Below are 25,022 nucleotides of genomic sequence, written 5' to 3' on the forward strand. Positions count from 1 at the left end.
TTGTTGTTGTTGTTGTTGTTGTTGTTGTCGCTTGTTGTTGTTGTTGTTGTCGTCGCTTGTTGTTGGGCTTTTTGCTGAGCATAGTTTGTGGCTATCAGCCGAAGAGCGAGATAGAAAGTACATAATGCTACGTAAATATAATCCCGAAAAGAACATATCTTCGGTGTAAGCCGGTTGAGCCGATTCAAAAAAAATCAGGGTGCTTAGCTCTGTGTTCGAGATCGACTTTGACGTCGATTTGAATTGAGTCACCAGCTAAATATATGATGATATAATGAAATATAAATCAATCGGCTCGCGTATACCGTTAAAGTGGATTAAGTCAAGGTGTGCTGTCGTTAAGCACAGCTTGCCGTTCAATAGCATTTATATTATTGGACAGGATTTAAATGAACAGGAAAAAAAGAGGGGCAATTTTTGATTGCCTAATAAATCGATCATGTCAAATAGCTCTTTGCATTTTTCCTTTCATATTTTAAGCAATCTAATTGCTCTTGAATCAGAAACAAGTTTTTCCCGTAAAGATATCTTATAACTATGAGCGATATTTTAAACAACATGACTTAGTTAGTTTTAAACTGGAAAATTCTGTGAATTCTAACCCGAATTGTTAACCGTAATAGAACATCATTGGGCCGCTTATCTATTACATTACCTTTTAAAACGTCAACCGGCGGTTCTTGACATTATCACACCTTAATAGAAGTCTTTTATAGACGTCAAAATGGTTCGTATGTGGAAAGCTTATCTAGCTTTTTCCTATGTGTTACTCAGCTATTACAGCTACCCATGTTCACTGAGCTGATATCCATATTGACTCCAACGCTGTGGACGACACCACGAGTCGTCATCGGCAGTGGTCCTTGTCCTTTTTTTTCGTGTTTTTTTTTGTACAGAGACAGAATTAAAAAAGCAATGAAAGTTCGGATTCGCTGCGGTACTGCCTGCAGATCCCGTGGCGATGCTCGTGATGTTGTTGCCCTACGAATTAGGACCGTCCCTGTTGATACTGATAACTCTTCGATGGATGCTATCTGTCTGGGAAGTGTAGACCGGACAGGACTGCCGGTGGTACCTGCGCAGAGCGGAGGACCTGGGGGCCGACGGTGATAGCCTTAGTATATAAATAGTAGAAAGTAGTCGCGTAGAAGTGCCACCAGAGGCAAAATAGCGAAAATAACCTGATGAAAACGTCAGACAATGTGTAGATTAGTAGAAGCTAAACAGGGTTACGCATAGGATCAAAAACACCAGGATGGTATCAGCTGGTGCTGTTCAAGTTTCCTTTCAGTATTAGGCATAACAATTATGCATTAGGACACTTTGATTTTTGTTTGCCCACACATCCATCACAATGAGCTGAAACCGAAAAACTAAGAAGTACGTGGCTGTCTGTGGTGATGACTGATTTGCAACAGTACTTGACACTTGTGTATTTTTCTCAAGTGTACGAAAATGATACAGATTCCAACATGTGTGGCATATATTCTGCCTCGTACAAGGGTGATATATATGCATTCTTCGATGTGAGAATACATGTCGACTAGTAGTATAGGTGTCACCGAAGGGCGCTGGAAGGGAATCGCGAGGAGGCATTTGCCCAGCAAAACGAGTGTTGGAATCGGCGTCTTCGCCATAACTACAGATCAGATTAACTGTGATTTGGTATATCAGTCAGGTGTATTTACCAGCATACTTTTAGATAAGGCCATCAACAGTTGGGTAACGGATGATAAGAAAAAGTCTTACTTTTTCAAGTAAATATTTATATGAGCAAGAATAGAACTAAATTCGAGAAATTCATGAACAGCTAGGTGGGTATGTGCATAGTGAGAGGTGCTAATGCCCGCATAGGATTCTGCTCGCCCTTTTCAGGAGTATCGTTTAATATAATTGCTACAACTTATAGAATCTTGCTGATTTTGCTAGTGACGGGATCGCTATAAAGCATAAGTACATCGGGTTTGCGCGTTCTCGTGCTGAAGATCTCACGAGTTCATTTACAAGTAACTGGGAAGTATAAAAGTGCCAGTTATAGTAAGGAAACGTCGTTTGTGTAATGTATGAATGGCAGGTGGACGCGACATTGTCGCTGACCGAATTCCGGATGACGGCGGAACATGTTTTGTGTTATACGATTTTTTGCTATCGGAGAGTCACGGAGTCTTACGTCACAACACAGACAATCAATAAGTCGATTATATGCATTTGCATAGCAAGTAAAACGGCTTCAATTTGTGCCCATATTCAGCCATGCCATCAGATCATTAGCTTACGTCAAAACAGAAAAAAATGATGAAAATTTAGTAAAAAAACTAATAAGGCCGACAGTGCCAAAAATAACAGGCACTTAATATAGGAAATATAATCATTTGCTTTCTCCTGATTGATGCAAAAATGCACTTTCTGTTAATGTTAGCCCTGAACTCATGTACGAAGTTGGAAATCAAACAGTTACTTAAAAGTGTGCTACCGATGCTCGATCTGGGTTGTTATTATCGATAGGGAATTCTCGTGGTGGTAGCAGCGGAGTTTACGTTTCACGATTTGCTATGTTATTTGCTCAGCCAGGGCCCAGAATTGGCGTGAATCAGACGACGAAAGTTGAAGTTCTTCGGGACAACCATTCGAACATACGTACAGATCTAGAGAACATTAAACAGTGTTTTTGCTGTATGCAAATGGTTATGATAATATCGTCTGTATCGTAGTGGGTGCCACCATTACCGTGCCGAACATTGGACCTAAAAGCTCCCTTGTGTGGGGTGTTACAGATATAATTGTTAGAGAAAGGACTAGTTACCAATAAAACCGACGTTCATAAACGGTTTTTCTGCAAAAAGCAAATGACCTGCAAGATTGATAGCGGTGGCATGTTTAATGTCGTGGACGGAGTTTCGTTTACATCTCACTATACTTGCTTAAAGGTGGTCATAGGCCATGGCCTCAACATGTTTTCATGGTTCAGAATCCTGAAATGCAAAGTCGCTGCAGGACCGTGAATACAGTGAAATACTTTATGCCGTTTCGTAGGTGCTTGAATGTTTCATTGACCACTTTAGACTTGCGTATAACTTTACGTTTGTTCGCTTGCTTAAATGGCGAAACTTATCCTAAGTTTTTGTTAAATAACTTGTGGCTAGCTTATATTATGTATGAAGCCAAAGTCTTGCTGGCACAATTTTTGGCCGTAAATCTTAGGCCAGTCAAACCCGAGTCGGATTTTGAATGAGGAAAAGGCCAGAGCGTAAAAAATAAAGATCCATATGTATATTTACCGCTATGTACGATAACATTTCGCTGCGCTTTTAAGGTGGATGTACATGAGTGTCACAATGCATACGCTATTATGCAAGCAAAAACTGTTCGTATAGCATTACGAAAATTTGAACATTTTCTTGCCACCGGCAAACCTCTCTTTTGCAGGCCTAACAGCCAAAAGAGACACTGTATCATCGACCGAAAAACAGCCTTTGACGTGAAACAAAAAAACATGACGTTAGTCCAACAATAAGATATTGCCTCTACAACCTGCATACGCGCCGTATCGAGCAATAATTTTGATTTTAAACATTCCGGCCAGCTAACCACTAACACGTTTTTTTTTGCTTGCCTCATTATTTATAACGTAGAATTAAATAAAACAGAGAGAGAGAGAGAAAGCGAGCGAGCGAGAGAGAGAGAAAGAGAGAGAGAAAGGGGGTCCCTGGTTTATCAGAATCGAGGTCAGATTCACGCTCGGGTTCGACGCACTGCTTGAAGAGGCACTCGTAGAGCTGCAAGCATAATCACAAGCAATAAGATAGTTTTCATGGATAGAAGTCAACACCAGGCATGAGTATGCGGTTACGCGTAGTAGGTTGTTGGCGGTGCTAACTCACCAGCTCAGCTGGGTTTTGGTACCCAACTCGCCCTGCGCTATTTCGAATACCATGGCGGAAGGGACACGCAGATCGAATACGTCGTCTCTGAAGACTGAGCCAGCACGCATTAGGAACAGCTGTAGCGTCAGCTGGTCTATTCTCTGATGTAGCTGCTGCTAGTTCGACTGCTTGTATTGCTACTTGCCCTGACATTGAAGTGCAGCTGTGGTTGACTTTTGAGAGCGGTAACGCTAGAGTTATTAATGTTTTCTAATGGACGTAACGGTACGATTTTGCTAAGGCGCAATTGCACAGCCTCGTGCATTCGGAGTCGACTAAGATGCATTTCTTCGCTCCGTAAGCCAGGAGAAAACATTTGCTTTTTGATTGAATGGCAATAGACCTGCACTATTTAGGAAAAACAGATAGACCTCTCACGAGTCGGCTGCTAAATAAAAGCCCGACGACAAGCCACCGTACCACATCGATTTTCCACAGGATTTCGTAGCACATTGTACTATGCGGCATTTCATAATTTAAAAGCGTTGTGACAATACAGCACCAACGTAACTGTTGGGGTAAAATGTGATGGACTCGTGACGTACGGGCGGCACGGTAAGCATGCAGATCGATAAGTGATTCCAGTAGCTTCGGATGATGTTCTGAAATATTTTTCATTACTTTTCATCTCCTCGTAAACACGCGTATGCATTACGGCATTCGCTATGAGTTCAGCCGAAGGTTTCATCGAACTGAACGATCTGTAAGTTCGAAAATTTACTTCTAACAAACAACACTCTAGTCGTTCTTTCGTACGAATCGGAAATAGATGTCTATACACCCGAATGCAAACACACGTGCATTAATAACAATATTAAGTAAGATAAAATCGTATTTATAGCATGCAATGTTTAGAAGACAACTTTCCTTTCGTTCCATTCCACCTGGCACGCTCATACCAACAAATGCGAAAATCGTGCCTGAGAATTGCACGTGAGAGTTGTTAGAAGGGCTGGAATGAAGAGCCTACGTTAGATTGCTGATATGCACTAAATAATCAATAGCTGCTGATAAAATCTAGCCAATTTTTTAGTGATTTATGCTAGCTTTAGCGCTAAATAGTGCGGTGCGATGCTTTACGACTGGCCGCTTTTTTCGTTACCTCTCGATCTTCGCAGACGTTTGACCTGATTCTGTCTTCGGAAGACATGACGGAAAAGTAGCTCTTGTCATTATTGCCGTACATTTGCCTCGTTATAATTACGATACGCAGCAGACGTGCGCGTCGAACAGAGCTGAACGCGGTTTGTGAAGCCAATGTCTTTAGAACGATAAATAGACGACAAGTCGATCTAGGACCTGAAATTGTGTGTGTATGCATTGATCCATCCTAGCGTATTCTTTGTTTTCGAGTGGATAGATATAATGGTTACGCGTCTATGTAGCTCTTTAGAATCTAACCGGGCTACAAAGTCAACAGGACACGAACAGACAACCGAAAACGATGGTAGTCCGCGTGCAAACTGTGTGCGATTCGATAAAGTATAACTTTTGGCCTTAGCTTATCTTCACAAGAACTTACATTCAACTCATTAATTACCTAATAGGTAGCAGTCAATACGCTACCCCATAGGAAACACCGGCTAGTTCATAGCGTAACAAAACATATGTACCGGAAAAATTTGATTTTTTATAAACTATAAGAAAAAGATAGTTCGCTTTAAACGACTAGACGGCTTACTTATTTCTTGCTAAAGAAATATTATACATATATTGAAAGGATCCGCACAATGGGTTAACATGTGGCGCATGGCAGTTAGTGTGACATAAATATACTTGGTAGCTGGCTATAAATAACCCGTTCATATATAATTTAATATGTGCAATGAGACATAATCTTGCTTTTCTGCGACACAACCAGCGACTTCTGTGTGCGTTTCAATTGGATGCGTCTTACGAGAATTAGTAACATTTGCTTGGCAGATCGAGTTCGCCAAAAGACTAACTCGTTTATGGCGATACTAAGCGACCATGGCGAATGGTAATGGAACATAAAACGCATGACAGCTTAAGAACAGAACAGATCAGATGTATAGGAGAAATGGAAAAGTCAGTAACTGGGTGCGATGAATGATACAAGTAATTCTTTATCTACCTGACCGTAAAACAATAACAGCGAGTGAAAAGAGTATAAACATGGGACACTCGTGCACTACGAACGACCGAAGGAACGTAAAATAACCAATTTTTACGAATTTTTTACCGTTCAGTGATCCCAATAACCACTTAGTGTATGTCCTGTGTGTATGTACACATCAATCATATCTGCCTACACGATTGAAACCGAACTCGAACTACTAATTAAACCAATATGACTCTACGCGAATAATTATCGGCAGAAACGCTCTGCTGCGACTGATATTTTCCAGGTCCCAGTGATGATATGGGGATGTCAAGGCTGAGCATCGGCGGGGGTGAACTAGACCCAGGTAACGAGCCACGAGCGAATGCCACTTATTTATTGAACATAAGCTGCTTTATTTTGTCTGCCGGTGCATTTGTTCGTTGTATGTATTTAACGAAAGGAAATTGAAGATGGCTTGGCTTTGAATGGCGTTGATGGGGTTGTCTGATTTCCAATAATTCGTTGATCGTCGGCCATGCTAGCGACCAAGATATGTAATGTTTCCCGATGATTCTCGTCTGCTATAGTAGGTGTACAGGGGATAGAAAGCAGCAGTCGGAGATGGGAAAGTATGTCAGTGTTCCTAGTCTGAATGTTCTTCATGCGTCCTGAATCCTGAATGCGTCTCGAGTCCGGGCATTTGGACTTTCGGTGTTAGTATCACTATAGTTGCTTTGCCGCATCAAATTAACCCAGATGTTATTCGCAGCGGTCGAGTGCTGACCCGCTGCTGAGGTCATGGCCGTCTGATAATTTTTGTAGACCAAAATTTCTAACCAATGAACTGGGACAAAACGGTCCCCGCGTAAATTCAGTGCAGGCGTGCTAACAAAGTTTTCTGGTCAAATATCGGGGATGAAAAAAGTCAATTTGAACACTAACCAAGTTTGTAATTAACGGCTACCGTAGGTACAATGCACCGCAGTACAAGGTTTATATGTTTTAGATAGATGTAAATGTATGCTAGGATATTGTCGTACTAACGCCAGTTAAGGTTTCTATATCAAGGTTTTGTCCTTGACATAAGTTGTTAAGTTAAAGCGTAAAACGTCGACATGCGCTGTCCAACTGGGTGGCACTGAATTGGGGATGATTATCAGAGAGTCGCTGTTTGCTTTGGTTTGGTGCATCGTTTACGCCTGATCAACACCGATAATGGACATTAATCGATATATTTGTCTCATTTCTACATTTGAACGAATTGCTCGCTCGACAAAACGTCGGGCATAATGCAAAGTCATCTAATCTCTTGACTTCAGTCGGGTGTCGTCAGTGCTAGAAATGTATCGTAAAATGGTTTCGGAAACATAAAGAAGAAACTTACTGACAGCCGGTTTTCCCGGTCGATGTAATTTTTGTGATCTATTATTTGTGACGGGAAACGGTCGTGATTGGTACTTTTGATAGTATAGCCCCTGTTACCAATCCATCAGTTGTACGTCTCGCTGAGCTAATTAAGCTAAATTGTGAGAGACAATTAGTGTTGTCGTAGTGATTTCATGTTATTATCGACGCATGGTAAAATAATAACGTTGATATGTTTGTTTTTTGTCGTTGTACTAACAGTAAACCTGCATGTCGCATACGAAACCAAACAGTCGATGGAGATACCATCACTATCACCACTACCATACGATTCCTTTTGAGAGATACAATTGTCATAGCCACAGACAGTAGTAGTTTTTCGATTAACACTTTGCAAAGGTGTTACATAGTATCCAATATGTTTACGTACAGGAAAAACCTAATTCGACCCGATAGCCCAAAACATTCTTTCCTTTGCAATTGGGCTTAATTATTGGTACGATATTTAAGCTGGATAGAGGTGTCAGAAGTGGATGGATGAGATCAACTACTCATTATTAGGTATTTGCCAATTTACTAGAACCTAGAAATCTTGATGTGACACGCCTCAGCGTCTGCACCAGGTCCACAATGTATAACGTATCTATGCACGACGACGTATGATCTATCGTAGATCTGACCTTTTACGAAGGAACCATAGCAACAATATTTCGTATATGAAGAAGAAAGATGCTGGACATGGCAGTGTTGACTATGATAAAATGTTCAAGCTTTCGGCAAAAGTGGTTGCATGATGCAAACGACGATGATATTACTAGAACATTATTATTATAATACTACTGTTTTGTTATTGTTGCTATCAATATAATATCATAGCAATGACGTTACGTATACTAACGGCGTTTATTGTTGTGTAAGGATGTAGTGCCAATGGCGTCAGATAGTGGACGAAGGCTTAGTGCTGCGGCCTAGATAAGTAAGGTCGCTATAATTAGCCTCAAACTTACTCCATTCAATCGGTTTTGACTAGTTTTGATTTCTCTTGTTTCATTACAATCTAAGCACGGAATCTCATTCGTTGTTGGCTTCAATAGGTCGCTCATATTGTGTCGCGTTGCCTTTGCGGTCCCCCACAAATTAATGGTGCCTAGTAAGGACAGGCAACATTTTCAGTGAAGAAATTGTAGGTTTTTGCTGGGTGAAGGCAGATATCCATCATGCGCATACTATAATTAGCGAGAAATACGAGAGGCCTAGATGTTCGTATTTGTCACTCAATTGCAGCTAAATGGCCTACCCAGAGTCTACGATACGCAGAAGCATAATGTAAGAGCCTGTTTTAAAATTCAAGTAAGATTTTTTTTAGGAGAAAACATTCTGTAGTCGATAATACCGGATTTATTTAGTCAAGCTTTACAACAACCTGGCGATTTAATTGCCGATTGTTATAGCATGGAAAAGATGAGCTACTGAGACGCAACATACCTTTTCGTGAACAGCGGCCGACAAGTCCCCGGTAGCTATAACGATAAATACTATTGTGAATCAAAGAGAACCTCATATACTTGTGTGTACGTCATCAATACTTCGACGTATACAGCTTACGTTCGTTGAATGTAGACGGGTACTGAATGCATATCTCAGCGTTCTAGCCTAAACTTTAATAGAAATTTGCCACTTCTCTTGTTTACGAGCATTTATTATCGTTACGTTCAGCTTTCGTCTCGCTCCCTCTTTCGCTGTTAAATATTGCCGCCAATCTCTGAACTTAAATTTTCTTACTGAGCCACATCTGTCGTCATGCTAAACGATTAGCAGAACTTGAGGCAGCGATTCCTGGTTTTTCAGTCAACCAAGCCATCGTGGTATTATATCCACGTCAGGTTCCACTATCTAAGATGTATGCGTTCATAAAGGTAGCGGCGAGCTACTGATGAAGGCTAAGATGCTAGCCCGGGTTCGGAAGGCGTTAATATCGATGTCAATGCAATGGCTGAGGTTACGCAAGCGAAATCTAAATATCTGTAGGCAGCATTAAGAGGGATGCAGAGCTTTTTGCTGGCCATATAGGCTTTAACAGCAGCGAAATTAACTGACTGGCCACAGTGGGTAGGGGCTCATACGCAGGTGATAGTTGGCAGATACTCAATCTGCAATTCTTAGGGCGCAGGGCTGTATTCGTTAGCCTAGAAATAGCAGTTGTATCCACCTTAGCCTGGCATACCTGCAGTGATTTTGTCTGCAGCTAGCTGCTTAGGCTGGTCGCAGCTTGCCAGGTGAGCGCCGCTCAGAGGTGAAGATTATGTCGCTCTCGATAGCGGCAATTGAGTATAGCAATGCTATAGTATGTCATGCCCTGCTGGCCAGCGGGGCCTCAACTAGTTGGCTACTGAATACTCTACTATGGTGTCGCATGTGGACTGCTGAGCTGTATCTAACAACACTCACGGATGGCAAGGGCTACAACGAAGGAGGAGAACGCTGATCATCTTGCCAGCGGTCGTCGTCGTCGTCGTCGTCGTCGTCGGTCATGTTGCTAAAAGGCTAAAAATAGCGTTTATAAGGACGCTGGTTCTAGATGTGTTAGCGGCACAAGGGCAAACGGTTGCAAATATTGTTGCTATTGCTGCTACAGAATGAAACCATCGCGGCCACGAACAGGTCTGCAATGGCTTGCCCCTTATACACAATACGTATGACACAGGACAGTGTTAAGGCTGTGGTGTATGTACCCACACTAGATAAAAATGTAGAGTTTTTGTTTTGAATAAACGAAGCGGATATAGGCAGGATAGTACGCAAACGACATATGAAAAAAAAATACAGGAAATGTCGGAGGATTCAAGAAGTCAAGATTTAGAAGTTCGATTATCGTATACCGTATATAAAAAGGATTGAAAAATCGAGCAGTAATTAGTGAGCGGCATAAAGATCCCACCGTATGAGGCGAGGATTATGCACGTTCTGGTACATTTATTTTATCATACAGCTTGTAAATAAAATCATCTAGGCTTCGAATTAGTAGTAAGCTATTAAAAAACTCAGCGCTAAAGTAATTAAGTGGACGATGGAGATACGCCGTCCTGTTCATATCTCTCACATATGTTATCATTTCGCAATTCTAACCCACCAGTCGGCAAAAATACCCTAATCGTCGTTGACTTCTGAAACGAACCGACACAATACCAAACCTCACGCTACTTTCGTGTTTGACGTAACGCGCAAAAAACAATCCCTTGGGTGCGTACGATGTACCCCATGTGATAGGTACGGTAAAAGCATCAGACTAAATGCATCAGTCGAAACATAACAGGGTTACATTTACAGGATAGCGCGCATTATGGCGACGCCGCTGCCTACCATTTACGTACCCTTTCGTAGCGGTTGCGCTTCGTCCTGGTACTCCTTTCTGTTCCTTGTTCATTCTTCGCAAGAATGCGTATCTACGCATATGTCTCCTTCGCTCTGTCTGAACGAAGGACGACATTTAGTTTAACATCTAAATTATTTGTCCGGGCACGCGTGCGTGCGAGCAAATGGTTTTGTCTACACGCTAGCCTCCAGCCGAATATTGCTACCTTGAAAGATAAAGCGAAAGCTGCAATGTACAACTTCTGTCTGTTGCTATGCGACCATTCTACAACAATAGGTTAATAGATTTTATATGAGTAAGAGTTCCTGGCGTTGTGACGACACGCTTCATGAACAGCAGCAGTATGGCGGCTCGTTGCGCTCTTGTGTTTTTCGAAACGTAATACCTGCTAGTGATGGGCCCCTTTCGGCCAAATCTGTAGGATGGCTTGCTATTGTTGTTAATAGTATTGGGCGGCATTTGCGGTCGCCGGTAATCCTCTACATCGCATTATAGAAAGAAGATCGAGATCTATCGTGAGGCCCTCGCATCGTTGCTCTCATTCGTTGCAGATGTTGCTACCCCGAGAAATCACCTGACCTTGAGATACATTCGCAGGCCGATGCGTTTTGAACAATAGGTCTACCTCACCTTCGTAGGAACAATGGTAGGACTCGGCAAAGGAATGCAACAGGCAGTAGGAAATTGAATCGTTATACTCAATCATGAATAACCATAACGATGTTAAACAGGCACTTGCAGTTTAAAGCTACGATTATTAATCTCTGTTCGCGCTCATTTGTGTAATATATTGTCCTATTAAGTAGTCTTCTCTCTTTTGGACAGGCACCCGATATGAACCCGACAGGTTTCGATACATCCTACAAGACAAGCCGACATGTTGCCTAGACTTAGATACAATGTATTTGAAATTAAGTCAGGTTCTGTTATTCTTCTAAAGGACGTGTGACGGACGTACCCGTTTTACGACGTAACCAGCTTTTCGTACCCCAGCGACCTCAAATAGGGACCGGACAGAAGAGATAGGAATACAAGCACAGGGGTAACAAACTGCAGTTGTTATAACGGCTATAATTATAATCATACCACTTGAAACAATGTTTAGTTGTTATCAGCGTCATTGGCATAGCCAAAACCATAGAAGATTGAGCTAAAGCTCTCATCTGACTCTGTACTGTCGTACTATATAGCCTCGAACGGCGGCCGCTTCGATATGTAATTAAGGGTGTCAGCTACAGCAAACTGCGATTTGGCGATATTTCTTGACGGAATTTCGGCCTGGTGGCGTGTGATGGCTGTTGTTTGTTGTTTAATGGGAGCGAATAGCTCGCTGGATGTCGACATGGTCACATAGCCCGAATGGCGATAGCGTATCTCCTCCGCGGGAACAACGTCCCGTATTATACAGATTATAGAACCTGTTGAATAAATATGATCTTATCGTGATAGCTTAGCAGAGCAAGTTATTATCTATAGACGCACTAATACCTTTCACCGGAAAAGGATGGCATGAAAATATAGTTGGGACAGAACGTATCGCTGGAGCTGACAGGTGTCGCCACTTGCGTAGAATAGAAGTCGCGCAGTAATTTTATGATTTCGAAGTGGGACCTATACAACCGTATCGTTGTACCGAAGTGTCAGCTTCTATGCTTAAACTCAAGGGTATCAAACTAAAAGAAAATATATTTAAATCTGTTAATAGTGCTGAGACGATCAAATTCACCACGTAACTGCTGCCAGGCTGTTATTTCACGTCAACCGTTAGAGACGTCAACCCGACCCGTCAGTCAACAACTACCTGAAACATAAGCGCGTCAGATAACCGCTCAACTTGCAGACCCATCTAACACAAAACATATACTCTCTTTTAATTAATTTATCGATTATTAGCTAACTTCACTCGTCTTTTCGGTTAATCCTCCATCACTACTCAACCAAAGAGCGAAATGCTGAGGCCGCACAGGTCTCAGTCTTTCGCAATCGACACTAGAGGACAAACAAGGTTGCAGTAACAAAAAAAAAAACGTGCGGAAGCAGCCGCAATAATGAAACTGACTAGTCAACATCAAATGGCCTATTTTTAAAGAATAGCTCACTATTCTTGTAAGACGCATACAGTTGTGGCCTTAAAAATCTTTCTAGTCCTTTGTTCCTCTTTCGGTTTGTCAACCTTTTGCTGATGCTCTAGCAACCGAAAACGCTAAACGGAACCGCCCGTGCGATTTCGACGGAGGGTCAACAACTATCGAACAAAAGAAGAGACAGTTCGTGGAGTGTTAGACTAACGAAAGATCGTCCGTTTAAAATCTGTGGGCATGGCGGCCAACAGAATCGAGTGGTTTGGGTGAGCTGGAGGAAAAATAGCTAGGTGAATGAGGTCGTCGACAATGCCAACTAGGAAGGAAAATAGAAGCCTCTGTCGAGTGCCAACACTGACGATAGGCCAGTGTCGCTTTAGGTTGTGCCAAATCAACCGTTTCTCAGGGCCCTTGATCCTAATAGCCACCTGTAATAGGTAAACGGGCAGAGCGAACGAAACCGAAATTTAAGCGATCGGAAAAACGACAGGTGACAGCCCCAAAAAAATGCTTCAAGCATCGTAGATCATACGAACAGTACTGCTCGAAACTGTAAAAGAGAACGAGTACGTTGAGCTTAATATAGCAAGCTCGGGTGGGAATCGCTTTCGTAATAAGCTCTTTTTTTTGTTTTTATTTTGTATGAGACCGCAAGATCTTTTACGTAGGTTTGATACAGTACAACGTGGCAATGTAGACGTTGTAATGGCCATATGTATACTACGCAGAAGAAATAAATAGCGAATTGTTTGTATTTCTAGGATAAATAACGAGTATGTTTATCAGACTCGACTTAGTCTGAAGGGCATATGCGCTCGAACGTATTTAGCGGCACTTAACGAGTAAGCTCTCATCACAAAATACTTTTACCATTATAAGTACTCCCCATCAATCTGTTCAATCAACGAATACTGCTGTTCCATCCGACAGGACTAGCCTCGTGCTACCATAGCCATCATAATCGCTCGTCACGATGTAATCTGACGACGGCATGAACGGCACCGATTAACATCATGCCGTCGTAATCCTGCCACGCTGCATTCATCGACGGCGGGTTTTTCTCCGGGTTAACTAAACAGGTTTCCATGAGTACCAATACTAACAAAGCCGCGCTTGTTCTTCACTTCAAACTCCGGCTGGCTTAAGCCGTTGCTGATTATTATGGAGAATTTTGTTGGTACAAATGATTGTGCTCAAGAGAAGGCCGTCGCTTGTCGCACGCAGTCGCGTTCCACTTCACCGAGGCTTCGGTTTCATCTTTTTTTTTTGCCAATACAACTGCCTTCATTCGCAAAGACGATCACGATACTTAAGCAGCAGGCCACTAACGTTGCGCCGCCGCTGGCTGAAGAAAAATTATCAATAAGTAAAAATAAGCAATAACCCCCTACTTTTTTCTGCTGCCTTTATTATATATTATATTAGTATAGTCGAATCGTGGCTACCCGCATTGCCTATGCAGTGGACTCGCAAAAGTACACAATTAGCGACCTTGGCGTGTACGAATCTTAGCTACGCTTGTTGCAAGTCGGTTTGCTTTGGGAGAATATACGAGATTGTATCTTTGTAAGTGCGTAGTCGATGGAATAACTGAGTAGGTAGCCAAACCAGTCTTAGCAGTAACTTTCCCTGGTAATTTTTCTTCTAGTAGAGCACTGGTGTCTGATCGAATTGGCTGCTGCTGTTGTTGTGGTTTCGGCTGGTAGTAATTCATTTAGTGATCGTAGTCGTACTAGGAGAACGGTTCTATGGCAAAATGTATGGTAACGCTGTTGTATTGTAAATCTAAAAGGCAACAGCTGGCTCGCTAGGATCGAATTGCGTGAAACTTAGAAAAAGTTTTCAGCTTTCTATACTCACCACACCGCCCGCTACATCGACGATTCGCTGCCAGGGACCTTGGCCTTTCGTTTCCTTTAGCGAAACAGGCACATCTGGTCGCTGATAATTAACCTCACATCGATAATGTAACCAAAAAAGGAAAAGTCGTCGTGATCGTTCTGTCGGGTTTGCATGCGGTAATCTTCGGGCCACATGTGAGATGTATGTTAGATGAAGTGCCAAGGAATCGCCAGCCATCTGATGTAATAGCGTTGTTTTTTAAAGTTCTTACGTCACATCTGTCTGTCGTGCGCCTTAGGCCATTATTAAATCGTTTCATTTAAGTTTTAACAACTTTTTTCAGTATATGCTTTGCGGATTAACGATTTGTCGTTCCTAAATCACTTGCCTAAAATGTACCGGACTCGTTTCGCTGGCTCTGTTGGTGAGGTGGTTGGCTTTGATATCGAACCCCAGAACGCCTCCTTGAACTCATGTGGATAGTAAAAACTAATAAAGCTCCCGCTAAAGACAACGCGGCTTCTTACATGCGGCGAACCTTACAAGGTGCGTTTCGCGTTTATTCAGCCTCACATTCGGATACTTTGACGACCTGGATTCTCCAAGCGTATCCTATAATTGCGCAACAAGACATCATTCTATAAGTGTGCATCGATACTTTTGAAACATGAAATAGGGACGTGGAGACTACTGTGACATTAGAGAACTTTAGGTTTTTTTCTGCTTTGTTTCATCTTAGCTATCGCACGCGAAATAGGGGAAGAAACGGTTTGACGTAATGACGAGTTGCTTGACCTAGCCTGCAACAATCGGACAGGTCCACGGCTTGTCTACGCCAGTGCCTTTGATAGGCTCGTTTCGTGTCAGGAGGACCCATGTGTCTCCGTATTTGTACCCAATGTTTTTTTATGTTGTCTTTTGGTGGATGCTGTCGCTAGTGGCATAATTTCCAAATTTTTTTATTCTAACTTAAAAAAAGTCTCAGGGTTGCCACCATTCTTTTACGCAACTATAATACCGTTTTACGGTTTACGGGCAGGCCTGAACAGCGCGACGCGCTTCTATCAGCCATAGTAGCATAGATTATGTAGTTATCTACTGTGGAGCCGTAATCATTGTTATTATACAATACATATATTTAGCTAAATAGTATCGTATGTGTACTAGCAGTATGAGTAGCGCTCGTCGTAGAAACACGTAAGTGGCTAATGTATTCAAGGAATCCGTTCAAAAGCTTACGCAGACCACGAACATTAGAATACGCATCAAAAATCAAACCTAGATCTGGTTGCAAAGCAAATGATAGCTACATTATGATCAGTGCGACGTCAACTTCACCCATAAGGTCGGGTGCAGAAAATGAAGGCCAATTCGGGATTGGCTTGCGCATGAAGGGAAATTGGTGTCGCCCATTGCTACTACTGCTGTGACCAATCATACGAATGTAAGTGTTTATATATTTCGATTCTAGTTATACGTTAGGAGCGTGTGTTCTCAGAGACGATCAGTGACTGGCATTGTTGGTGATATCGTTATCACTTGACGACAAAATGAAGACCTATGCCAAGGAAGCCTAAGCCTCGTTCAGTCCGCGGCTAATGGCTCTGCTATCGTTTCAGCTACTCGATCAGTAGTTGCTGAAACTTGAAAATGTAATCAGCGTGAAAGCAGAGAAAAAGACTCACAACGTATCGTGTTTGGTCGAGCCAATCAGCACGGCCACTTCCAGACATTAATTATAAAGCTAGCAATTAAGGCCGCGACACGCTGCCACAGCGTCCAGATCAGCTTGCAAAGATTGGCCGTGAGACGGTTCGTGATGCTGATATCTAGGTGTATTACATAATAAAAAGTTGTAATAACACGGCACCTTACTTAGCGAAGGGGCCACGCCAGTCGAGTAAGTACAAGCACTACAATAACGACAAACGGCAGCGACGGAGACAGCTATTCCTTTTGGACATTTAAAACAATCGAGAACTTATAACTTTGAAAACTTTTAACAATATCAGCCATCTGTCTCTGATAACTTTTGTTGATCAATACAAAGTGCAACTAGTACAAAAGATTTTATACGAACGCCACTTTTATGCTTAATTAAGAATTATCTCTAGATGAGTTACAAAGCATGTGAGCAATACTGTCGTATTCAGGTCATTCAGGTATATTCGAATGTGCTTGCCGCGTATCAACGCAAATATCGAGTTAATAATAGGAACAGGAACTTTGGTAAGGTCTCTACAGCTATTTTTACCTTAGGGGCAAAGTTATAGCTTAAACCTAAGGTAACGGACATTATAGTACTGTAGGTCGTAGTCGGTTGATTTGCTGGAAGGGTGTTATGGAACAAGCATAAACAGGGGCGTTTGTTTACAGAGATACTCCACGCCAATGACGCCGGTAATCCGATTTTGAATTGAGCGGTCGTACCTGTTTGAAGAAAGCCGAGTTAGTGGCCGTTGCTCTAATATATCAATCAATCATTTGCGTAAACTAATGCAGTTCCGAATTTTCGTCATTGGGAAGCGATACGAAACACGGAAGACATCGCGTCTTCGTTTACTGCACCCAGCCGCTTTGACAGAATCTTAACGTAATTGACGAGCGAGAAATCTGCTATCACTACTAACCTTCCACGGCACTAACTTGATAGTAATATTCGTTTGTATAATACGCACATCCAATGGACCAACGTACATCTATCTGTCCACTGTCTACGAGACCGGTTTGTTGTCTTCGCCCCTTTCGCTGAGCCCCAACAAGTGGTAGGCGGGGGTTTGGTCTTTTCTTCCGTTCTCAGCTAGGCGCACACGTAGCTAGGCCAAGCAGAGAAAGACTCGAAGGCCGTTTTTAAGCTTACTTGTCATTAACCCTGTGTTCGAAGCCCTCAGTTCCGGTGAATATTCGGGTAAGATTCGAACCGATCGCCTTGCAGTGGCACCAGCGGTGGCTGGCCTTCCAGTACCTCAGAAGCATCCCCACCAACGGCATCGAATGCAAGGAGCAGCGATAGCATTTGTAGCTTTTGCGGAAACTTCAGCAACAGTAACTCATAAACAATCACCCCTAGTCGCGCATTAGCCAACTCTCGTCTTTATGTTCCGTCTCCAATCCGTGAGGGGTCTGTTCGATCCTTTCCTGGTCTATACGTCGCAGTCAGCAGCAGCCGTCAACGCACACCAAGGTTTGAGCAGCCAGCACTTCTTCCTATTAGCTCTGGCTATTCGCTAGCGGTCGTGGTTTAATACGAATAAATTTATATTCCTTTGGCCGCTTCCTTTTCTTCTAGCTGCCATACAACTGTTATAACAAGCAGAACAGAATAGCATTCTTCATCCTGTTTCACAGGACTTCCGCAAAGATGGAAAAGATAGTAGTAACCGTCTCATGTATGTGTGACATAGAGAAGCCAGCATTTCGGCTAGTAGCATAGCGAATTACGTGGGCGATTGATTATTTATGTATTGCAAAAATGGCGGCAAATATGAAAACAGAATAGAGAAGGGAACTAAATTGCTCATGATTGACGGTAGACGAATGTGCCAGTATTTCATATTAGGGTCAAGATGCGTGATAATTCTGTTGCTAGCAAGTACTTGTAGAAAATAAGTGGGACGAAGGTTAAAGCAGTGGCCCTAGTAGGCGGCACGCTCGAGACGTTCAATTTACCTTATTTCCCACCCGTCACGAGTATAGGGTTCTTACTTACATGGGCTGAAATCCTTCAAGGGAAGAGTGTTGTAATTTTATTAAACAAAAGCAAGGTTTTATAGAATAGAGCGATGACAAGCTCACGGTGGATTTCTTAAAAAAACGTTTAGTCAAACGTATCATGAAGATGACGCTCAACAACCAACTGACACCCCGCGGGGGAGATGGGGAAGAGTGCTTCTCAATCGGAACCGTGCTCATCTCGGTTTCATCATGGCTCCGCTCAGTCCTTTGACGAAGCTCTGTAGGTGCCGCTGATACCATAGACAAACCGACGCAGATGGTCATACGGCGGCATAAATGGCTTTCGACATCACAAAGTGAAAAGTTCCAAGACTCTTTCGCCACGTCGGTCTGCAGTACGAAAACAAAGCAGCCTGATGCGCGCACCTGCAACATCTGTGCTGGATAGATATGAACAAAAGCCCACTTTAAGGACACCCAGAAAGGAAAAGGAAAACCAAATCAAAAATAGGAGGGTTTGGCAGCGATAGAGGAACAATCTATTCATTCAGCTACACAACGTTCATTGCTATTTAGTTCAAACTTGTATCGCATCATTGTCACGTACCGTTTTAGACTATTTCTAGCTTAAGAATTATGAATGACGGATACATAGTTATATGATACATTGTAAAACGTACCAGATCACTGAAACGTTACTTTTGCGCGTGACGAAACGTCGCGCTGCTGTTGTCTCAATTGCGTGATCGCATAATCGTAAACACTTACCTGTACGAGTGTGACTTCGGCTGATGAGCTTCGATTTAGTTCGTTTCTATTAAGCCGTGTGTAGCGCTTTTTTCTTTTTTTTTTTCTCTTCTATTTCTTTCCTTTTTTTTTTTTTTTTTACTAGCACAGCTAATAGTACTACCTTTCACTGCATAATACCGTTGCTTTCTTGCCGTAAACAACCAGTGTAGCTAGCTGCGTAATAGATAGTTTATCTGACATTGATCTGTGATGTAGCGCCGATGCGCTTCTGTGGATAGGTTTCGGCTTTAGCATTTAACATTATCAACTCCTGTAGAAGTGTGCTGATCAAACGATTGTATTTGTCTACCGCGGAGACAAAGCGGCCGATGTTAGCCGAGAGATGCTATAAGAATCTACATATATGCACATATATGACTGAGGTACCGAAGTACTATTAAGCGACACTACGAACGCGCTGTGGGGTGGAATGGCTTTCGCATTGACTTATGTAAATGACAATGACCAATGAGAAACGAACAGAGAGAAGATTTCTATGTGTTAGCGTGTGTGGATCGTGTGCAGAAGGGAAAACCAGAAGGAAATGGAAAAACAATTGTTTGAATGCGATTTAGTGGAACTAAATGAATGAATGAATGAACGAGTACAGCCTTGGCACACAGCATAGGAGAAATTGAGAGTATTTTAGTCAAAGGCTAGTTCTGATATCTGTATTCATATAGTACGTATAGGAAATTCAACGAGCTCTAATTCTAGCGATTCCAGCTATCATTCCTTCTGTTGTTGTTGTTGGCATCGTCGTCGTTTCTGCTTTTTTCAAGTGCAAAGCACAAGCTTATAATTTGCTGACGCGTTGCGATGATCGAATACAACGCTTTATAGTGTGGCACTAGATAAATTAGCAGACGACAATGAGTGAATGACTGTGCTTCAAATCAGTAAGTCGTCCGAATTACGCTTAGGAGATATGGTGAAGGTATTGTAGACGTTAGACGGGGACGGCTAGCCGCCCGTGAAATACACCCCCATCGTTTCTTGTCCCCCACATACATACATACATACATACATACATCTATCTATTGCTTTGCTTAATACAGTGTTCTAACGTAAAGTATCTGTCCTGTTGTTCTTGTCCCGTTGTTGTTGTTGTTGTTGTTGTTGTTGTTGTTGCTGTTACTGTTGTTGTTACGTAAATTGTTTATCGTTGCTTTACCGCAATATTTTTCTTGCTACGTGCTTTCTATTTTGTATCTTCGCTTGACAATCTTTGCACATTATTCGCCGGATTCGTGATCGGAATTGATGCGGACTTCCTTTAAATGTTGCTGAACGAACCTTACTTTCATGTCGACGTCGCTGTTGTACAGTCGAACGCTTCCTTGAAGAGGCCAGGCGACAGTTCGAGCAAAAATGGACAAATCCCAGCTCGGTAAGTAATGATTATATCATACAATATAATACCGAAAAATATTATCACACTAACTTTTCCTCATTTACAACGGGAAGCTTTTCAGATGCGCATCATGCAATGACTGTACCCGTTTCATTCATTGCCAAACATTTCGGCAGCAGTTGTCTGCGCGGGAAAGCGGTATAAGTAGCCATATTGTCTTGCGGTTAATGGCTGACGTATAAAATTAACATCAACAATTTGTATAGTAGTTGGCTGTGTGAGTCGTTCACAGAGATTAGCAGCTGCCATTCTCGAAGTCAGCTCAAGGCCCTATAGGAATACAACCTTTGTCCGAACGTTCTCTACTCTGCTGTCTACGAACAACTGGCCTACCTTTAGCTCTGCTCTGTAGAATTAATGAGTAATCAGCTACAGCATACTATCAGTAATCGATCTTCGAGCGAAACTGAAAATCAGATAAACAAATGAACTGTAAATTGGCCCCCTTTAGTACCAGCAGGCTGAGCCATGCCGAGACCCCTGCCGCAGGGAAAACAGCAATCAGGTCCTTTTTCCATTCGTTCTGGTTTATTGTTTCGTGGATATCCACAAGCCTTAGAAGGGTGCAATGAAAATTCCCGTTCTCTCCAAAGAGCTTTTCTCGGTTGTTTATTGCTCACTCTGGATTCACGTTCCTTCCTGAACTAAAATTTCAGGTTTTAACCAACGACCTATTAGCTTCAAAGTAGCTTTGTTTCATGGCTGCTGGTAACCGAATCATAGCGATGTAATGCATTGTCGACGATCGGTAGTTTTACAAATCTTTGCTTAGGCATAAATTAGCTAGCGGTCGTTTTGGCCGCACCCACCTAGGAGATGTCGCGTCCTTTACTAACTTATTCGCAACTATATTTTACTGTTATGAGGTGGCGTTATTTTTTAGGCTTTTTTTTCTTGTTTCTGAGAAAAAAAACAACCGCTACGTTCGAGTCATGTGAACGGCCTCTATACGTATTACGGCTGCCACGTATACGTACTGCACGTTTAATTTTGTTTCCTGCTGAAGGCAGCTAGAGGTCGCCATTCTCAATACATTTGGTGCGACGTTTGCCGTGGACTTTGGCCTACCGGTTAACAAACGCACCGTCTCTTATCGAGCAGAATTATACATTATCAACATTCAAAATTTATCAAACAGTTCGCTGTTGATTATAACCGATTTTAGTAGGCTAACCTAGAATGTAATCGGCTGCGTTAAGCGAACGTCGTACATTACGAGTATAGCTATGGTCGTAACAAGCCAACAATATTCTGAGCGTTTTTTGTTTTGTGTTCATTACCGGATGAACAGGATCTATCTGAATGAACGAGCAGACCTTCGATCGCTGTCACATGATACCACATACAAATACATAGGTAGAAAAGGACTAGTTGGCATGGTAGCTCCATGGCGTTTGGTTCTGGTCAGAGAGAGGCTTAATACCATGGGTTAACACGCGTTTTGCGGTGTACAAGACTGGATAAAGAGAGAGCTGTTATCCGATTGTCTCGTGGCTGTACTGTCGCTTCGCCTCTGAAACGAGAAGGTACCATGCTTTTGTACGGAACCCATTGTCGGATTCCCTCCGGCATCGCGCATAAGTTGATGCCAGCGGCTCCGGCAGCAGCAGCAGACGACCGCGTTTCATTCTGCAAAAATAGCCCGAATGGCATTGAAGTCTATTCTATTCCTATATACCATGTGGATTTTCTAAACACGCCTTACTACTATCACGGCTGCCGACCTATACAAGTAGCTACCATTATGACGAGCCTAACTCGTGGATATCGGTCGAACCTTGGTAGTTAACGAGTCCTGGATTGTACTGCATCTCTTCAGTCGGACATCCCACATGTAGCGGTATGACCATATATATATATATATATATATATACATAGTGGTAGCGAGCTTAGGGAAATGATGAATATAATACCGTTAACTTTGAAATGGCACACAAAAGGCTAAAATAATACTACGGTGCATTTACCAAAAACTAAACCGACCTTAATACGGCCATACGAAGGGTACAACTACACCCAACTCCAAACACTGAAATGAGTCCATTAAACTCAGACAAAAATTTCAACATCAAATGAGTTGTTAGAACCTACATAAATTCAATCGACGATCACAAGATGACACAAATCGAAAAGTGCATTTCTTTTTTTTTAACTTGCAAATCAACAAGCTTTGCGAACTCACACAGCGGAAACACTGGAATTTTCTGTCATTTTTGTTTACACTCAAGTCCTTTCAGCGTCCGCAGATAGGTAGGTATTCTAAGAAAAATATCATTGATTAGTGCTATAGTTTATGTACTACACAAAGTAGAACTTACGTTGCCCAACAATAAATAACAACTTCTTTCCTTTGCAACACTTGATTCGTCTATCTTCTTAAGCGTGTGCACGTCTGACGGTTGTGGCCATCGTCGTCGACGATGAACTGAGGATTAATACCAGTTCGTACCGGCCACGTCAGAACGAAGATGCACGTGCTTTGGCGGTTGTCGTTTGGTAGTTCGTTGGCAAGCGATATCGTGCTCCACGTCGTGTACGTCCTGCCCTTGCTGCGGAAGATAACAGCTGAGTCAAAACGTGCTTGGCACAGAGTCGACAATAGCTTAGACGTCAAGTGATACCTATATCATCTCTATCAGGTCCTTGCTGGTGTTGAGTTTTGCCCGATAATTTTGGGGATAATAGCCATTGTAAATCGTTAGCTGTTGGTTTTTCCTTCTCGATCTTTGTTTTAATCGCAACAATTTAATTTATTGCGAAAATGTTAGTTAAAACATCACAATGCTTAGTACCACGTTTACCTCCGTGTGCGGTTGAATCCGCCATGCCAACAACCGGAACGTCAGCCATTGATTCAAAGGTTAGTCTGTGATCGGATCAGAGAACTTGACGAACATGTGCCGTTGTACAGACAAGCAAACGAGAGCCTCTCTTTGAATTTTTTTTCGAGCTCTATATGTTAGCTGGTGGGAAGAAATAAATCGAGCACTTCTATATCGTCTATATCGAGTCCGCTTCTGCTGCTAATATTGGAGAATACGGCTTAGAGCTGACAAGACCTATCGGTGTATCCCTGCGCACCGATTTCGAATGCGCGCGACGCAAACACGTATTAAAAAAGGTGATTTTTCAAAATACTGTTAGCACTTTTATTAATTGAAGGGCAAGCGAAGACTGTATCCATTCTGAGTGTTTGTGTACTTTTTTGGGGTCCTGACTGTGAATGCTTCAGAAGCATTGAGTCGAAATCCATCGAATTTGAGCTGGGTCTGGTATTTAGGATCCAACGTCGACCAAGACTGGACCTTTTTTCCTACGCAAAGTTTTTTTGTGACCCTTGCTGCTTTATTGCGATTGACATTTTACTATGTTTCCATTGAATCTGTTCGTGGTTTTCAACTACTGTAACACGAAGTGATGTTTCCCACTCATTGTTTCAGTGGATACCAACATATTCCGCCCCTCTATAAGTTAATCAAAAGCACTTTCGTTCGTTATCTATAATTGAGTCAGCTGATAATTTCTTCTAGCTATAAACTTTCATTCCGTTGGAGTCATGCTTTGTATTTATGGGTAATGTTGAGTGACGTAATCGTAAAAGTTAGATACCACAAGTGTGGAACATTTTCGGTAGGTACATTCATACCCCGCTGCTAAATCCACAACACTCTTGAACGATAGCTCATCAGCCAAAAATAAAGTCACTATTTTACTGTTAGATTACGCTCCTCTGGGGAGACTTCTCTGTAACTGGCCAACAGAATTATTTACAGCGTTGGTTTTTTGTTGTCTTTTAAGTTTAACTTAGTCAGATCCGTTTGCCGTGCGGCGCATATCTCTGCAGTTCTAAAAATAGACGCATAAACTGGACCCATAATAAAACCCAATCATATTAAACTTGAACCAGACAGCTCTATCATCCCAAATGTATATGTATAACAAGCTGAAGAACATAAAACAATCCAAGATTATAGCACAAAAATCTTTCTTGCATGCTTGCCACGAGTTGGTCGTTCCTAATCTTAAAAACAAATATGGAGATGATAAAGTGGAGATGATTGAAATGGGCAGAATTCATGGCGTTTATGGGCAGAATATTTGAAACCTATCAGAAGCAGACAAAAATAGATGGAATGAACATATTGGTCATGAATAGATATTTAACTGTTTATAAAGAATCAAATAGTTCTATGGTAAGTTTTAAATGTAGGTATAATATATTTGGCTCTGTACAAAAAAGTAGTAGTAGTAGTAGTAGTAGTACTAGCACTATTAGTAGTAGTAGTAGTAATAGTAGTAGTAGTAATAGTAGTAGTAGTACTAGTAGTAGTAGTACTAGCACTATTAGTAGTAGTACTAGTAGTAGTAGTAATAGTAGTAGTAGTACTAGCACTATTAGTAGTAGTACTAGTAGTAGTAGTAGTACTATTAGTAGTAATAGTAGCCCTAGTAGTAGTAGTACTATTAGTAGTAGTACTATTACTAGTAGCACTAG

The 25,022-nt window shown here is 42.0% G+C and overlaps 1 protein-coding gene and 2 long non-coding RNA genes across 11 annotated transcripts in view; 2 read left to right on the top strand and 1 right to left on the bottom strand.

The window, feature by feature from the left end:
• Positions 1-25,022, top strand: part of Pka-C1 (Protein kinase, cAMP-dependent, catalytic subunit 1) — a gene marked incomplete at its 5' end in the record, with an annotated part of 49,373 nt that overhangs the window by 9,120 nt on the left and 15,231 nt on the right. For 3 of the 7 annotated variants that reach the window (XM_086969987.1, XM_086969986.1, XM_022839883.2), the window contains 2 exon segments: positions 6,293-6,352; positions 20,442-20,503. In XM_086969987.1, the coding sequence (XP_086826113.1) occupies positions 6,293-6,352; positions 20,442-20,503 (122 nt within the window). 7 annotated transcript variants of the gene reach the window in all.
• LOC111264205 (uncharacterized) overlaps positions 7,409-25,022 on the bottom strand; it is a 30,701-nt gene continuing 13,087 nt past the window's right edge. For 2 of the 3 annotated variants that reach the window (XR_015312610.1, XR_002682747.2), the window contains exons 2-3: positions 22,846-23,076; positions 7,409-10,931 (exon numbers count right to left, since the gene is read on the bottom strand). This is a non-coding gene — a long non-coding RNA (uncharacterized LOC111264205). The remainder of the gene's footprint in view (positions 10,932-22,845; positions 23,077-25,022) is intronic. The other variant, XR_002682748.2, reaches the window with a different exon arrangement.
• On the top strand, positions 10,929-13,291 carry LOC111264206 (uncharacterized). The gene is made up of 2 exons (XR_002682749.2): positions 10,929-11,372; positions 11,552-13,291. It is a non-coding gene; the product is annotated as an uncharacterized LOC111264206 (long non-coding RNA).

Source organism: Varroa jacobsoni, unplaced genomic scaffold, assembly GCF_002532875.2.
Source record: "Varroa jacobsoni isolate VJ856 unplaced genomic scaffold, vjacob_1.0 scaffold_832, whole genome shotgun sequence".
Lineage (NCBI taxonomy): Eukaryota > Metazoa > Arthropoda > Arachnida > Mesostigmata > Varroidae > Varroa > Varroa jacobsoni.